Below are 17,496 nucleotides of genomic sequence, written 5' to 3'. Positions count from 1 at the left end.
CTCCCAGTCTCTCCTGCATCTTCCAGAGGTCCTCACACTGGGCCGGAAGCAGGGACAAGGAGTCAGGTCTCACGTCTGGGGGCTGCTGGCCGAGATCCCCTTAGGACTCAGAGGGAGAGGTCAAGGGCAGACCCAGTGGCCCTCTGACATCTGGGGCCCAGGCTGTGAAGGGGGGCCAGGGAGGCCGGAGGGGTTATCTCAAGGAGGAGGAGGAGGCGGAGGAAGGAGAGGAGAAGGGGAAGGGAGAGGAGGGGGAGGGGAGGAGGGGGAAGGGTTGACAGAGCCTCACGGGCCCAGTGGAGAGCAGCAGGGCCCTGCTCACCCTGCCTGGAGCACTTCCCAGCACCTAAGGTAGCAGAAACCCTCCCTGAGATTCAGGACACATCCAAGGGTGACAGCTTGAGATTGGGTTTTTGATTTTTTTATTTATTTATATAGTACAATCTCTGTGGTAGCAGAAATATATGCACAAAAAACAATTCAAATAAAAGTAAAAAAAAGGTCTGCTATGAATTTATCCCATAGGACATTTACTATATACAGATTTCACAGCTATGCTCTATCCACAGCCCCACATTCCACATACTGGCTGCTGGGTGACATAAGGGACACCAGGAAGAGTGAGGGCCAGGAAAGCTGGCCACTGGAGAGCCCAGGCCAGGGTTTCCCTCTCCCTGCCCAGGGGCCGGGGGCAGAACCACCAGGGGGAGGCCAGCCCACGTCATAGGCTCCCGGGCTCCAGGCCGAGCGGGAGGAGGGAAGGGCCCAGAGAGCTGGGTGCGCAGCCTGCTCCCCCAGAGGGGGAGACGGGCGGGAAGGAAGATGGGGAGGTCCCCACAGGGTCCCCGGGCCACAGCCTCACTGGAGGCACTGGAGCACACTCACAGTTAGGAGGGGCCCGACAGAGGTTCTAGCCAGTTAAGGAGAAACTCATCAGTCTAACACAGTATGTACAACAGGAACAGGGAGCTGGGCCCCCCGGAGCAGGCGGCGCCACGGCTCCCGAGCAATCTGCTTCCCCAGCCTCCACCGTCTGGACCGGAGGGTGAAAGAGCAGCTTCCTGAGGCACCAGGAAGCCCGCCCTGCAGCAGTGACTAGTGACTTCACAGTATGTCTCTGGGAGTGAGTAGTGTCTACAGCACATCGTCATCTACAAAAAGCCTGGTCACAATGTTCACCAGCACATTAATGAAAAATCTGTAAAATCAACATTAACCAGAGTACCTGCAGTAACACTGTTTACTTTTGCCGTCTGCCGTATCTGACTGAAAACCTTAACCCCCAAATACAAAATGCCTTCTCTAGATTAAAAGCATTCAGAGATATTGCACTATTGGACTATATTTCTGCTCCCCAATCTCGTTTCAGAGTCCTAGTGAAATCGTAAACAAGATATGAAATAAATGTTACTCCATTTTAATACAGTCTTTAGTATCATACACATCTGTGTTCAGTAGTGAGCCGTCCTGCCGCAGGTGTGCAGTCGAAGCACAGAGGGGACCCTGCTCGGCCACCTCCCCGTGCTGTCCAGTGCCAAGGTGGATGGAGGCCTCCCCACAGTCACACCCCAAGCTTCCTCTTCTGGTCAAAATAGGCATCAAACCTCGCTTGGGCGTAGTCCTAGGAGACAGCAAGTAAAGAGAAGATCTCACCAAGGGCTCCTGCTTGCCCGAGCCCTGCCCACGTGTCCCGCTTAGGCAATGGCCGAGGACACGGACCCAAGAGGACCACAGCCCAGGACAGGGTGTGCAACAGGGCTGCTCTGAAGTCAACAGTGTTCCGAGCTCTCAGCACTGGCCCTGCACACCTTTCTTTGCAATAGACCTGGCTCGAAGTCCTTTGGCCAGCCCAGCCCTGCCACCCAGGAGGGACTGCTTGTCTGTGTGTCTGGCAGTGCTACGGCTCATCATCTGTTGAACTTGAATTCTGCAGGCACTGGCTGACCAACACAATAAAGGACATTGTGCTTTTAGAGCACAACGTTGTCCCTGGGATGTGAGCAAGTACAGAACGAAAGGTGAAGAGAAAGAGGGCGCCGCCTATTTTCCGGGATCGCCTGCAGCATGACTGTTAAAAAGAACCCCGAGAGGGAAAGGAGAGAACCTGGTTTGCGTTCTGTTTCTGCTCCCGTCATGCCAATGAACTGGCCTAGGTCGTTCCCTCGTCTGGCCATCTATGTGCACGACACAATTTCTTAAAGACCCACTCCCAATCTAAAAGTGCAATTCTAAATGCCAGGAAGATTACAATATCATCAAAAAATTAACTTGAGCTATAATTTCTACGCCATTAACATGAGCCCATTTTAAATGGACAATGTGAGAGTTTTCACAGGTGCACCATCCCGGTCTCCACCACTGCCACAACCACGAGAACGCTCCCGGCACGGCTCACAGTCCCGCAGGGCCTCCTGCAGTCAGCCCCGCGCTCACTCCTGGCACCACAGGCAGCCCCTGACCCAATTTCTGCCACTAGACATGGACTTCTCATTCCTATGTATCACATAAATGGAATCATACAACACGCCCCCTTTGTGCCTGGCTTCTGTCACTCAGCATGACGTTTCTGAGAGTCATCCAAGCTTTGGCATCAGCGGCTCATTCCTTGTCATTGCGGGGTAGTTTCCACCACATGCACCTATCGTGTGTATCATCCATTCGCCTGCTGACGGGCATTTCAGTGGTTTCCAGGTTGGGGCTATTAAAAATAAAGCTGCTATGAGCATCTGAGTCCAAGTCTTGGTGTGGAAATACGCTTTCATTCCTCTTGGAGTGTTATCCAGGAGAGGGGCTGCTGGGTTGTATGGTAAGTGTTACGTTTAATTTTATGAGACTGTCACACTGTTTTTCAGCTTCTTAATGGTGTCATTCAAAGAGTTTTGCACTTTGCTGAAGTCTACTGATATTATTAAGATATATGTATATATGTTTTTTAGTCCCACGTTCCCTGGCTCCTAACTCCCACAGCCCTTGCTACAGTAAACAGAATCTGACCTTCCCTGCCCTTCTTTCACCTGCCCAAGGCAGGAGTCTAATCTGATTGTGGGTCACAAGACCCTCATTCCAGAGAGGGTCCTGCCCCACACCCTGGAGTAAAGAATGCTGCACAGAGAGGCCAAGAAGAATCTAAAGATACAGGCCTTGCTAGGTTTAGATCAGACCTTTTTACAAACCCATTTCAATACAGTTGTCCATGTTTCAATCACACCTATCCAACGAAGTCTCTACAAAAGGCCCAAAGGACAGGGTTCGGGAGCTTCAGGACAGCTGAACAGATGGAGGCTGTTCTCACCACAGGAAGGTGATGAGAACTTACCCACGTGCTGGGAGGGTGGTGTAGCCCAATTCCATGGAGACAGAAGCTTCTGGCACTAGGGACCCTTCCAGACCTAATCCTCCTATATATCTCTCCATCTGGCTATTTGTATCCTTTAAAATATCCTTTGTAATAAACTGGTAAGTATTAAGTATTTCCCCTTAACATTTACCAGTTTATTGTGAGTCGCTTTAACAAATTAATCAGATCTAAGGAAGGAGTTATGGGAACCCCAATTTACAGCCAGTCAGTCATAAGTTCCAGAGGCTCAGGCTTGAGACCAGTGTCTGAAGTGGGAGAAGGGGCAGTCTTGGGGACTGAGCCCTTGATTTGTGGGATCTGATGCCATTTCCAGGTAGATGGCGTCAGAATTGAATTGGAGGACACCCAGCTGGTGTCTGCTGCAGAACTGATTGTTTGCTTGTTGCTTGGGAGAAATCCTCCACATTCAGTCACAGAAGTCTTCTGTAGTGATGATCGTTTTTGGGTGAAAGAACAGGAAAAAGCACTCTGGGTTTGTGCTTTTTCCACTCACATCAAATTACTGTATTATTTTATTTATTTTTTTTTTAGACAGGGTCTCACTCTGTTGCCCGGGCTAGAGTGCCATGGCGTCAGCCTAGCTCACAGCAACCTCAAACTCCTGGGCTCAAGCAATCCTACTGCCTCAGCCTGCCGAGTAGCTGGGACTACAGGCATGCGCCACCATGCCCGGCTAATTTTTTCTATATATATATTTTTTAGCTGTCCATACAATTTTTTTCTATTTTTAGTAGAGACGGGGTCTCGCCCTTGCTCAGGCTGGTCTCGAACTCCTGAACTCAAACGATCCACCGGCCTCGGCCTCCCAGAGTGCTAGGATTACAAGCATGAGCCACCGCGCCCGGCCATTTTTTTTCCCTTTAAGGTTCGTGTTTTATGTAAACCAAGAAATACCTGTGCACAGCCACCAAGCCTTTCTCCTGTTTTCTTATAAAAACTTAATAGAAGGCCGGGCACGGTGGCTCACACCTGTAATCCTAGCAGTCTGGGAGGCCGAAGCGGGCGGATCATTTGAGCTCAGGAGTTCGAGACCAGCCTGAGCAAGAGCAAGACCCTGTCTCTACTAAAAAGATAGAAAGAAATTAGCTGGACAACTAAAAAAAATACATATAAAATTAGCCGGGCATGGAGGCACATGCCTGTAGTCCCAGCTACTCGGGAGGCTGAGGCAGGAGGATCGCTTGAGCCCAGGAGTTGGAGGAGTTGGTTGCTGTGACCTAGGCTGACGCCACGGCACTCTAGCCCAGGCAATAGAGTGAGACTGTGTCTCAAAAAAAATAAATAAATAAAAAATAAAAACTTAATAGTTTTAGCCTTTATGTTAGGTCTATTATCTGTTTCAAGCTGATTTTTGTGTATGACATGGGATCAAGGTTCATTTTTTTCCCCATATGATGCTTCAGTTGTTCCTGCATCATTTTAAGAAATATAATCCTTTTTTCCATAAATAACCTACATCTCTACCTGGAGTCTGCCCAGCTGTCGGGGGGCTCTCTCTCGCTCAGCTTCTTTACTTTTACCACTCTTTTATAGTTTTCAGTGTATAGATCTTACACATATTTAAGCATTTATCCCTAAACATTTCATGTTTTGATGCCATTGTAAGTGCAATTAAACACTTTTCACGTACAACTATTTCTAGCAAATAGAAATACAATTTATTTTTGTATGTAAACCTTGTATCCTGTGACCTTGATAAACTCACAACTTTTCTGTTGACTCCTTTATTATTTTAATGTATACGACCATGTCATCTACAGAATAAAGGCAGTTTTTCTTCTTCCTTCCCAGCATGCCTGTGTTTTCTTTGCATTACTGCACTGGACAGGAGCTCCGGGACAATGTGGAGCAAACGTCCTTCCTTTGTTCTGTACTTGGGGCAGCGGTGAAAGGGAGTGTGCCGTCTTTAACTAATAATGATGTTAGCTGTGGGTTTTTATACATGCCCTTTGTCTGGCTGAGGAAGTTCCCCTCTATTCCTAGCTTGCTAGGATATTTTATCATCACTCGGTATTGCTTTCCTCTGCATTCACTGAGATGATATGGTTTTCACCTTCATTCTGTTAATAGGAAAAATTACATTAATTCATTTTCCACATGTTAACCAAACTTGCATTTCAGGGATAGCTGCCACTTGGTCATCATATACTGTATTTTTAAATGTTAGTGGATTTAATTTTTGCCAATGTTTTGATAAGGACTTTTGTTTAATGTTCACGAAGGGCACTGATTTGTAATTTTCTTGAAATGTCTTTGTGTAGTATTTGTATCAGGGTAATACTGGTCTCATCAAGAGAGCTGGGAAACGTTCCCATTTCCTTTATTTTCTACAGGTTTGTGTAGGACTAGTATTATTTTTCCTTTTATAAAAAAAAATTTTTTTTTTTTTTGAAATAAGGTCTTGCTGTTTCCTTGGCTAGGGTACAGTGGTGTCATCAGAGCTCAGCCATCATGCCCAGCTAATCTTTAAATTTTTTGTAGAGATGGGGTCTTGCTGTTGCTGAGGCTGGTCTTGAACTCCTGGCCTCAGGCAATCCTCCTGTCTCAGCCTCCCAGAGTGCTGGGGTTACAGGTGTGAGCCACTGCGCCCGGCCTATTTCTTTCTTAAGTGTTTGATGATTTTCACCAGGGAAGCCATCTGGACCTGCAGTTTACTCTACAAGAAGGATTTTTTAAAATTATGAATTCAATTTATTTAATAAATATATGGCCATTTCATATATTAGTTTTGGTAATTTGTATTTTCCAAGGAATTCACACATCTCATGCAAGTTGTCAAATCTACTGGCATAAAGTTGTCCATAATATTCTTTTGTCCTTTTAACATCCATCTACAGGATCTGTGGTGAGGTCCTCTTTGACACCTGATTTGGTAATGTGTGTCTTCTGTTTTTTCATTGCTCAGCATGGCCAGAAATTTATGTTTTTTGATATTTTTTCGAAAAACTTTTGGTTTCATTGATTTTCTCTATTTTTGGGGATCCACTTTCTATTTCAATGATTTCTCCTCTTACCTTTTTCATTTCAATCATTCTCTATAGACTTAATTTGTTCTTTTTCTAGCTTTTTCTTTTTTTTAATTGAGACAGAGTCTTTCTCTGTCACCTGGGCTAGAGTGCAGTGGTGTGATCACAGCTCACTGCAACCTCAAACTCCTTGGCTCAAGTGATCCTCCTGCCTCAGTCTCCCAAGAAGGTGGGAATGCAGGTGTGCACCACCACGCTCAGATAATTTTTTAATTTTTTATAGAGACAGGGTCTCGCTGTTGCCCAGGCTAGTCTGAAACTCCTGGTCTCAAGTAATCCTCCTGCCCTGGCCTCCCAAAGTGCTACAATTACAGGCTTTAAGGTAGAAGCTTAGGTCACTGGTTTGAAAGCTTTTTTCTTATCCATTATAAACATTTAAGCTATAAAGCTGTAAGTTTCTAAATACTGCTTTACCTATGTTCTACAAAATCTGATATGTTGTGTTTTCATTATAATTCGGTTCAAAATATTTTCTAATTTTCAATTTCTTCTTTGACCCAAGGTTGGTTGGTTGACTGGTTTGTTTATTTATTGGTTGGTTGGTTGGTTATTTATTTATTTTAGACAGGGTCTCTCTGCTGTCCAGGCTGGAGTGCAGTGGTCCAATCATAACTCACCGTAACCTCAAAATCCTGGGCTCGAACGATTTTTGAAGAGACAGGGTCTCACTATATTGCCCAGGCTGGTCTCCAACTCCTAGCCTCAAGTGATCCCCCTGCCTTGGCCTTTCAAAGTGCTGGGATTACAGGTGTCACCTGCCCGGCTGACCCAGAGTTTATTTAGAAGTGCATTCATTACTTAATTTCCAAATCATCAGGGATTTTCTAGATATCTTTCTGTTGTTGTTGATTTCCAATTAAATCCCACAGATAACATATCCTGTATTATTTTAATATTCATCAAGATCTGTCTTATGGCCCAATATGTGGTCTATCTTGACGAATGTTCCACGTTCACTTGAAAAGCATGCACACGCTGCTGCTGTGGGGGTTCAATAAATGTGCATCAGGCCAAGTTGGCTGGGAGTGTCGTTCGAGCCCTCTGTCCTCCTTACTGCCGTGTGCTTACTTGTTTATCCATCACAGAGGAGTGGTAAAATCTCCGACTTTAATGTAAATTTGCCTATCTCTCCTTTGAGTTGTCAGTTTTTGTTTCATTTCTTTTGAAGCAAGACAAGTGTATACACACTGAGGTTGCTTATGTCCTCTGTTATTATGTCCTTTATTATTACAAACTGTCTTCTTTATCTCTGGTAACACCCCTTGTTATGAAGTGTACTTTGTCATCTGGTATCATTCGACCACGACTCCAAATCTTTAAAAATCCAAATGTCCCCTTCTTTCTTTACCTAATAGTGTCTTTGCATTAACCAAACCTTCTGCCTGTAAGCAGAAATCACCCTAGTGTAGACTGAGGAGGATAAAACGAACTAGCCCCACTACCTGTCCCACAGAAATGGAGCCCACCAGACCACAGATATTTGTGTTGTCCCACCATCCTGACCCCAAGACACCAACACTCACTATGGAGCAATAGAAGGTTAAAAATAGTGTCTTTCCATGTCAAGGGAAGTTTTTAATGTTAGAATAAAATGACAGCCTAGCTTGGTTACAGATGTGTCTGCAAAAGAACAGAAGGTCTAATTCAGTAAATACTAGCTTCTAACTCGAAGTTGGGCACCACAGGCTACAGAATGATGTGGTAACTGATGAATAAAACCCTTCACAGCATGGGCAGGTACCACACACACTTCTTCACTCAGTGTCCCTATGTCACAAGGGACTGAGGCATCCAGGACCACGGGACCAGCCAGCACTTCTCTGAAGCAGGAAAGCAGGGCCTGCGGGCCCTGGGAGTGAGGGCAACTCTCAAAGGCAAGCACAGCATCAGTGAGCAGGGCTCTTCCCACTGCTTCCTAAGATGAGCCACACTGTCCTGCTGCTAGCAAGTCACCACATTCGGGTACTTGGGGGCACAGGTAACCTTCTGTAAGGAACAGTCATTTGCTGCCAAGCATTCACATACACCATAGCATTTTCCCCTGTAAGTAGGGGTAGGGGTAAGAAACACCCCTAAAACATACCATGTACCCAAATTCAATGGACGAAATCTTGGCCTGTACAATGGACCAAAGTCCCCAGAAGAAATGGGACGCAAGAGCAAACCTGTAATTACAAAAGAAACACACATGAGATGTATATAGTATCAGTTATAGGACCGATAAAGTAAGTTCATGCTGGATGGACATTTTAACTCATTTTATCTCAAGTGGATGCAAACTTTGCATTGGCAAATCCATGGGACTGTATTGCAGGGACCAAGAACAATGGGAATACTACTCCCTGCCCATTCACACCTCTAGCCAGTGACAGGTGGACTTGCAAGTGTGAACACATCCAACCGCCTGGCCGTGGCACACGTAACAACATTCACAGGATGCAAGTGAAGGCCTCGGGGGCCGTGCGGGTGGAGAAAGAATCTTTCTACATACAGAGAAAGAAACAATCCTTGCTGCAAGTGTGAGTGCACAGCACCAGCAACCAAAAGGCAGGCCTTCCCCAGGAGATAGGGTGAAGCTCTCACTCCCTGAGCAAGAGACCTCCTCGAATCCCACACTCAGCCCTTCGCCTCCTCTCACACACAAGTGAAACAGAGCAGATGAGAGCACGAGCCACGTCCCCATCTCTAGGCTGTACCAAGTCCCTCCATCACTGTGAATCCAAGTCCTCCTTGAACAATATCTTGGGGGTTCATTCACATGAAAATAAAGCTCTAATTTAGGAACACCTGCTTTAATATCCTCACCAAACCCCACTTTCTGATTTCTTGTGTTCTCTGACCCATTAGAGTCCCTCGTGCTACACTTTCTGTTTGGGTTCTCTCCATCTCCATTTTTGTATTTCTGCTGATTCGATAAACAGAAAAGATCCAGGCTGCCTGTGGAGCCACACGGTAGGCTGGGGTGGCAGCATGCTCAGTGGGGGGTGTGAGCACTCTGAAGACCACAAAGAAATGACTCGTGCCAAGTGGGCGGAGAGACGAGGTGGGCAAAAGTCAGTTAAACAGCCATTTTACCAAATAAATGTCATCGGAGACCACAAAGAATAGGAATAGCCCACAGGCTTCTTGACTAAAGAGATGAATAAACAGTGATCTAGACCTTTGTGGAATCTGGAAGTTTCGGGGCCCTGCTTTGAGAGCTGTTGAGAAAACGGTTCAAAAGCAAGACTTAAAACCAACATACATGAGTTTGAATCATTTTCTAGGAGAAACTTAAGAGTCACGACATATTAGGTGGTGCCCACGACTCCGTGAGCATCAGTGACAAGAGTCTGCAGGCCCTGGGTGGCAGCAGCCCGTACAGCTGGGCCGTTCCGTCTGTAGTTCAGAACTCCACCAAGCACCCTCCCCTTCTTACACACGGGACCTCTTCTCCTTGCCTGGGGTGCACTGGAATCTGAAATATGTGAATAGTCTCAGCCATAATGGAGAAGTAGCAAATTCTATTTTTAACAAAGTGTAAGTCCTAGAGATGTAAGATTATAAAGAGGCTCCTAAAATACTCATAATTGCAAGTAAGCATCCCAAATATACTCTATAAAGAGGTAAGCTACCTTTATAAATCAAAAACGAAAAAAAACTTACCTATTGACTTCAAGTAACATTTCTTCTTTTATAATGGATTTTTCTTCACTACTGAGGTTTTCAAAGTCATTCTGGAATGCAGCCAAGTAACTGGAAATAAAATGGAGCTTAAAAAAAGTAAATTGTGTTAGGATCAATGATGGTTAAAAATAGATGACATCCATAGCTGTCATGAGCATATACATCTACCATGTCTCTTGGGATCATGTCGGCAAAAGCCTGGCAGAGCCCACCACTGCTGCTACGCCCGGGTGCAGGAATCCCGCAAGCTCACCTTCCCTAGCAGTAATCATCATTTCATGTTCTCCACTGGGGCCAGTTTACAGCAGAAGTTCTACTGAACTTGATGCTGTATGGGTGACAAGACAGTTCCAGGAAACTGCTAGTACTTCTGGAAAAAGTGATTTAGGCAGAATAGTTTTTTCTAACGGAATCCACATCTAAGTTTTCCACTGTCTAATCTTAAAGCAGGGTACGCCTGCATCACTCCTTTCCCCAAACTGGCTCGTGTTCCACGCAGGGCTGCCACAGACATGCCAGGCATGAGGCTCTGGGGTATCCTGGTGTTTGTTGTAGATGTTCCCTCAAAATGGGAGTGGGACTTGACAATGTGAAGGTGCCTTCCAACTCGAAGATGCTATGATTATTTACACACTCATGTTAATAAATTGGCAAAGTTTAATTTTGATTTGAGAAGAAATAATTTATTAATACCTAAGGTTCTACCAGGCTCCACTTTTACTCTATATATGAATTAATTAGATTACTTGTCCTTCAACATTTTATACTACATCCAAAGGCAACAGAACACGGTATAGCACCACTTTCTTTCTTTTGTAAACAAGATAACAGCTGTTATTTTTCTTTATAAGAGCCCTGGTTAGGCTGGGCGCGGTGGTTCACGCCTGTAATCCTAGCACTCTGGGAGGCCGAGGTGGGCGGATCGTTTGAGCTCAGGAGTTCGAGACCAGCCTGAGCAAGAGCGAGACCCCCATCTCTACTAAAAATAGAAAGAAATTATATGGACAGCTAAAAATATAGATAGAAAAAATTAGCCAGGCATGGTGGCACATGCCTGTAGTCCCAGCTACTCGGGAGGCTGAGACAGGAGGATCCCTTGAGCCCAGGAGTTTGAGGTTACTGTGAGCCAGGCTGACGCCACGGCACTCACTCTAGCCTGGGCAACAGAGAGAGACTCTGTCTCAAAAAAAAAAAAAAAAAAAAAGCCCTGGTTAACTAGTCACTAGTTGGAATGCCAACAGTTCTTCCTCTACCACCTTTCCCAATATCTCCTCCTCCATTTTCCTTCTCTAAACTTGGCTTTCTTATGCTATACCGCTTCTATCACCAGGAAGCATCATTCAAGTTCAAGCACTGTCCTAGGCAAAGGGTATTAGAAGGGGCCTTACACTCTGAAGTAAACCTAACATAGAAAAGACGATTGCTACTAGCTACTGGATTCTGTGTAACAGGCACTATTCTGAACATTCATTTTTTGCACATTAGCTCACTTCATTCTCACAACAACAAAATAACTTTTGCAGATGAGGAAATAAGCATAGATATATTCAGTTGGTGATATAATTTGGCTATTTGTCCCTTCCAAATCTCATGTCAAAATCTGATCCCCAATGTTGGAGGTAGTGCTTGAGGGAAGGTGTTTGGGTCATGGGGACGGATCCCTCATGAATGGTTTGGTGCCCTCTTCGTGGTAGTGAGTGAGTTCTCACTCTATTAGTGCCTGCAAGAACTGGTTGTTTAAAAGAGCCTGACACCTCCTCCTCCTCTCTCTTGCTCCTTCTCTTGCCATGTGACACACTGGTTCCCCTTCGCCTTCCACCACCAGTAGACACTTCCTGAGGCCCTCACCAGAAGCAGATGCTGGCACCATGCTTTTTGTACACACTCTGCAAAACTGTGAGCCAAATAAACCTCTTTTCTTTATAAAATACCCAGCTTCCGGTATTCCTTTATAGCAATGCAAAACAGACTAAGACTGTGTAGGTTACACAGCTGGCAGCGACAGATCTGGACTTCAAATCCAAATCAAACTAGTTTTTAAAACCCATATCTGAACCACCACACTAGATGGGTTTCTGGGAAATACTAAATGCCAAAATTTGCAAAGGAAGAGACAGAACACAAATAGATCAATACTTTAATGAAAGGGTAACTACTGACCCTCCTCTAAGAAAACCTTCTAGGCCCAAACTGTTTTACAGGCAAAGTCTACCAAACTTTCAAAGAAAAGATATCTCTCGCCTTAACAAATTCATACCAAAAAATAAGGAGGGAGCAGGCTGCTCAACCCATTTTTATAATGGTAGTATAATTGTTAAGTCCCAAACACAGGTGTGAATAATTTTAAAAATAAACATTACGATCCATTTCACATTATAAGCATAGATATAAAACTCCTAAAATATTACCTAACTGGATCCCACAGAGTATTACAAAGTATTACAAAATAATAAGTACAGAGTATTACAGAACACAGCTCATTCAAATGGAGTTTATCATGGAAATTCCAGGATGGTTTAACATTTAAAAATATTTCATTAATGGAGCAAAGAAAGAAAAAACATGAAATTACCTCAATAGATGCAGAAAGGTTATCTGAAAAAGATCAATACCCTATATATTATCTTTAAAACCTCTCAGAAAATAGAACTAGAGTGGAACTTCCTTAAATTTACATTGGTAGGCCAGTTGTAGTGGCCCACACCTGTAATGCCAGTGCCTTGGGAGGCCAAAGTGGGGTAAGACCACTCGAGGCCAGAAGTTTAAGACTAGCCTGGGCAACACAGCAAGACGCTGTCTCCATAAAAAGGAAAAAGAAAAGTAGCTGGGCATGGCAATGCGTGCCTGGTAGTCCCAGCTACTTGGGAGGTTGAGGCAGGAAGATAGTTTGAACCCAGGAGGAGTTCAAGGCTGTAGTGAGCTATGACCATGCCACTGCACTTCAGCCTGGGTGACAGAGTGAGACCCTGTCTCAAAAAAATAAACATAAAAAATTTACATTGCTGTACAGTTTTAGCAGTTATAAAGCTCTATCATTAAAATGAAATCTGCCTTCTTACTGAAAATCTCCCCCTTATTAGTTTGCGAATTCTGACCTCTAGCACTTCCTGGTGTCTCTAAAAGTCTAATTGCTCTTCAGCAAGACAACAATTCAAATACCCAGAGGCTGCTGTGTTCTCTCTTCCCCAGGTTAAACAAGTCCTTCTCCCGCCCTTCCTTTTCAGGCCATCCTGGGCACTCTGCTTTGGACATATTCAAGTTCATCACATCAGCCTGTGACCAGACGAAAGCAAACTCCGTTTCTGGCCCCACAACTAGTCTACATTTGAATGGCTAGCCCTGGAGTGTGGGTCACTACTGAAGACTCTATCACAGTGCCTGGCTCAGAGCAGGTACTCAGGAAACACTTGCTGAGTGACTTACAGGAGCAGCTAAATGCACTCCTGTCCTCACTGTCCTTGACCTCTGTGTGAGGTGCACACGCACAACAGAGGGATCACTAAGCAGACGAGCTGGTGCCCCCCACATGCTCAGAGAGGCAGGCTCGGCAGACTTCCCCCTGGCCCTGCTTAGCTTCCGCCTCACTAACTGCTTATCCTTCCTTCACCCAAGGCTCTGGCGGTAGATTGAGGAATGGAAAGAGGGGATCCCAGGAAGAAGTGCCCAGGAGAAATGATCCTCCTCACACTCATTGGCCTCCCCTAATTCAGGACAGGAAAGGGAGCTATTAACACCAAAGGCATCTGCTCTAGCTACTAAAGCATAGTGCCCAAAAGATTACTTCTCTGCACAACATGAAATGAACAGACGCAGGTCAGTGATCCCCAAAAAGAAGGCCAGAAAGCAGAACTGAGGCTGGGCTTTTCGAAAACACTAGAAGGAACTACAAAGGAGGCTGGTTCTTCTCTGACTGAATACAAGTACCTCTGGCACAGATTTTTAAAAAGTTGCACTCAAAAGACAAGTTTGCACCTACATTTAACTGAAAAAAATAGCATTTTTTAACATAAGTAAAAGGGTTTGCCTAACCATTCCACGATTTAAAAAGGGCATCTTTGAAAATGAAGATGTAATTCTAACTGCATAAAACTGACTTATGTAATTTACCTATCAAGTATATAAAAACCAATCTCCTACCTGCTGTTTCTTGGTGGGATACTTCCGCATGCTTGCTCTGAAAAAAGGGTACTTCTCATAGTTATAATCATACATCCATTCACAGAAATGATTCCCAATGTCGAATCCCCTGAAATAAGAGATAAGACCGTGCACAGCATGAAGCAGACTGCTAGTCTGGAGCTTTCCTGTCTACAGAAGAAAAAAAGGCTGAGTCACAAGCATAGCAGACAGGGATGTGACTGCTTTAATGACAGAAAGCACCAATCTGGTGATTATCAGAATCGCGCTGACTGAAGTTATGAAGGCGCCACCTGAACCACTACTCAAGAACATCCAGTCCTTATGAGAGGAAAATGATCTCTGAAGCCAAAAGGAAAAGCCAAATTCTGGAGTTTAATTACACCGCCGCTCCTCCTCAGCAATTGGCTAAGAGCAGGGAGGACAGTGCTGCTGCTTCACCCACGGCCACCGGGCAAAGAGCCTCGGCTTCCAGGTGAAGCTTTCAACTTAAAATGGGGTTTTGACTTAGTATCTCCTGTAACTGTTCCATAAAGATAATACAATAAGAAAACAACACTGAAATGAAAATATCTGACTATAACATAATACCTGTAATTGTAACTGCTGTATTCGAAGTCAATGAGCATCAGTTTCTGTTTTTGAGAATTCTCTCGGCCTTCCAGCAATAAGATATTACCTGCAAAAAGGTTGGATAACATACATGGCTTATGTTTTATAATAGACAGCTCATGGCCTTGAACAGCAGGGCCGAGAGAGGGGCTCTACCCTTACAGGGAATCCTAACTGACCTCGGCTTTTGGTCCCTCGGACATCACCAGGGCGCAGACAGAGTGCAGGAGCAGTGTTGCCACATGAAGCCTGGCCCCGGGCAGGGAGACTCCAGATCTACCTGAGCACAAGATCATCTGTTCACAGCCCTGGTCATTCTCACTCACTGTCTGGGGCAATACTTCCCAAATGTCTCACAGGGTGCCACTGGAGCTCGGGTTGGCCCAGACACCAGCTCCGCCACCCCAGCAGCCCTGGGACTTGGTTTGTCGCCTACAGCACACCAGCTGGGAAGCTCTGTCAGAGGATCCTCCCCAGTGAGGATGCCAGCAGTGAGCTAGGCTGCCACAGGGCCCCCCTGCTTTGTCCTCGCCTGGTTTTCCTTCCCAAGGAGACCACAAGCAGCATCCTATGATGTTATTTCTTTTAGAGGTGAATTCTGGGCCAGACTGGGTTGGCCACCAGCCTGGCTCTTTGGGCACGTGTTCCTGAGATCCTCATACTCTGCACAGCATCCAGCACCTAAGGCATCGTGGGGCTGTCACCTGTGAGGCAGCCTTTGCTAGTTTTTTGGCCACCGTCCCTCCCAGGGTTTTCAGTAAGAGGTACACTTTCTAGGGTTTTCAACATACTTGTTCTGATTCAAATAGTGATTAAAAGGAGAGATAGAGGCAGAAGCCCAAAGGAGCAGAACACAATAAATGTACAACATCTACCTCTATTCTTTTGACACTTTGCCATCATTGAGGTAGCTGATCTCTCCCAGCCCCGTCTCTGGTGATATCTGTGCCATTTACTATCTCCCTGCCCCACAAGGGCGTGGACAACACACGTAGCTGCAGCTGAAATTCCTGTACCCTGCTTGTCTTGAGATAGCCAGCAATGATCAGTTAATTAGTATTAAAGAAAAGGTATTTTGCCTCAAACTAATGGCTTAATAATGACAGGTCTTCATGAGGGACTGTTCTTGGAATTAAAAACAAACTGTTGGCTGGGCACGGTGGCTCACATCTGTAATCCTAGCACTCTGGAAGGCCGAGGCGGGAGGATTGCTTGAGCTCAGGAGTTCGAGACCAGCCTGAGCAACAGCGAGACCCTGTCTCTATTAAAAATAGAAAGAAATTAGTCAAACAACTAAAAATAGAAAAAATTAGCCCGGCATGGTGGCATGTGCCTGTAGTCCCAGCTACCCGGGAGGCTGAGGCAAGAGGATTGCTTGAGCCCAGGAGTTTAAGGTTGCCGTGAGCTATGATAATGCTATTGTACTCTAGCCCGGGTGACGAAGTGAGACTCTGTCTCGAAAAACAAACAAAAACAAAAAACTGTTGAGCCTGGCAAACAAGGGCTTCAGGCTGGACCTCAGCCACCTGTGACTGGGGAGGACAAGGAGAGCAAGGCAGTGCTGGTAGCAGCAGGGGAGATTCACGCTGAGAAAGGAACCTCTGCTGAGTATGAAATCACATTGGGTGGGGTTTTGTTAGAGTACGGGACACGTGGCATTTTTTTTTAAAGCAGGGAAATCTGAAGTCATTGACAGCAGAGTGCACTGATACTGAGAGGAGGTGGCTTTAATAAAGCTCACTGTGCTTCGTGATGCAGGAGGAAGGGCCAGGACTGGGGTGGGGGGGATCTTGTTCTTTTACTGCTTTTCAGATCAACCAGAAAAAGCTAAACAATGAAAAGATAACATGGGGCTTAGAAAGGTTAAGCCCTTTATCCCCAAGTTTAGTGAATATTCTTTCAGATTTCTTTTTCCTTCTTTTACCCTGTCACCCAGGCTGGAGTGCAGTGGCACTATCTGCAGCCTCCAACTCCTGGGCTCAAGTGATCCTCCCACCTCAGCCTCCCGAGTAGCAGTGACCACAGGCACGAGCCACCACACCTGGCCCAGATCTTTTCTATGTAAAGTACTTTTTTTTCCTAACAAAAACTGAATAATATTCTACATGTTTTTCTAAAACTTGCTTTTTTCTCTTCAATATAGCTAGAGATTTTTCTATTGATATATACAAAACTATCATTCTTTTTAATACAGGGTGTCCCAAAAGTCACCATACATAAGAAAAATGGGAAATTGTAGCTAAATGTACCTTTATTTACAAAATATTCATTACAAAAATTTTCCTTTGTATTTATACAATACTTCATTTGGCTATATCATAATTTAATATATCCAACACTCTCTTGATGGACATCTGGCATTTATCATACACACTGGAGGTAATCTTCTAAGTATACACATGAACCCCATCCTTAGCATAATGCAGCAATTCTTACCTTCCTGACAGTCATTATGACAAAATACAACTGGAGATGGAGTGGATTCAAGCAGTGATCTGAAAAAGGAAAGTTTCACTGTTACCTATCAAGCTTTCCTTAAGATGCAAGCAGTCTGCTCTCTCACATGGTCAGCACAGTGTTAGAGCTCCAAAACAACACATGGTCCCTGTGTGGTATCTGTCATGTGAATTCTGAAAACTGTGTCATTATGTAGCTCTACTGCAGATGCCAGCAGCAATCTCCACAGGCTCCTCGGCA

General features: G+C 45.0%; 1 protein-coding gene across 4 annotated transcripts in view; it reads right to left on the bottom strand.

Moving 5' to 3' along the window:
• Window positions 1–435: 435 nt before the first annotated feature.
• CHKA (choline kinase alpha) overlaps window positions 436–17,496 on the bottom strand; it is a 67,652-nt gene continuing 50,591 nt past the window's right edge. For all 4 annotated transcript variants that reach the window (XM_069470299.1, XM_069470300.1, XM_069470303.1 and 1 more), the window contains 6 exons: window positions 17,236–17,294; window positions 14,779–14,866; window positions 14,188–14,296; window positions 10,030–10,136; window positions 8,468–8,549; window positions 436–1,621 (listed from right to left, as the gene is read on the bottom strand). In XM_069470299.1, the coding sequence (XP_069326400.1) occupies window positions 1,562–1,621; window positions 8,468–8,549; window positions 10,030–10,136; window positions 14,188–14,296; window positions 14,779–14,866; window positions 17,236–17,294 (505 nt within the window). In that variant the 3' untranslated portion in view covers window positions 436–1,561. The remainder of the gene's footprint in view (window positions 1,622–8,467; window positions 8,550–10,029; window positions 10,137–14,187; window positions 14,297–14,778; window positions 14,867–17,235; window positions 17,295–17,496) is intronic.

Source organism: Eulemur rufifrons, chromosome 6 (assembly GCF_041146395.1).
Source record: "Eulemur rufifrons isolate Redbay chromosome 6, OSU_ERuf_1, whole genome shotgun sequence".
Taxonomy (NCBI): domain Eukaryota; kingdom Metazoa; phylum Chordata; class Mammalia; order Primates; family Lemuridae; genus Eulemur; species Eulemur rufifrons.
The sequence above is the reverse complement of the archived record's forward strand: the minus strand, read 5'-3'. Positions and strand labels throughout refer to the sequence as shown.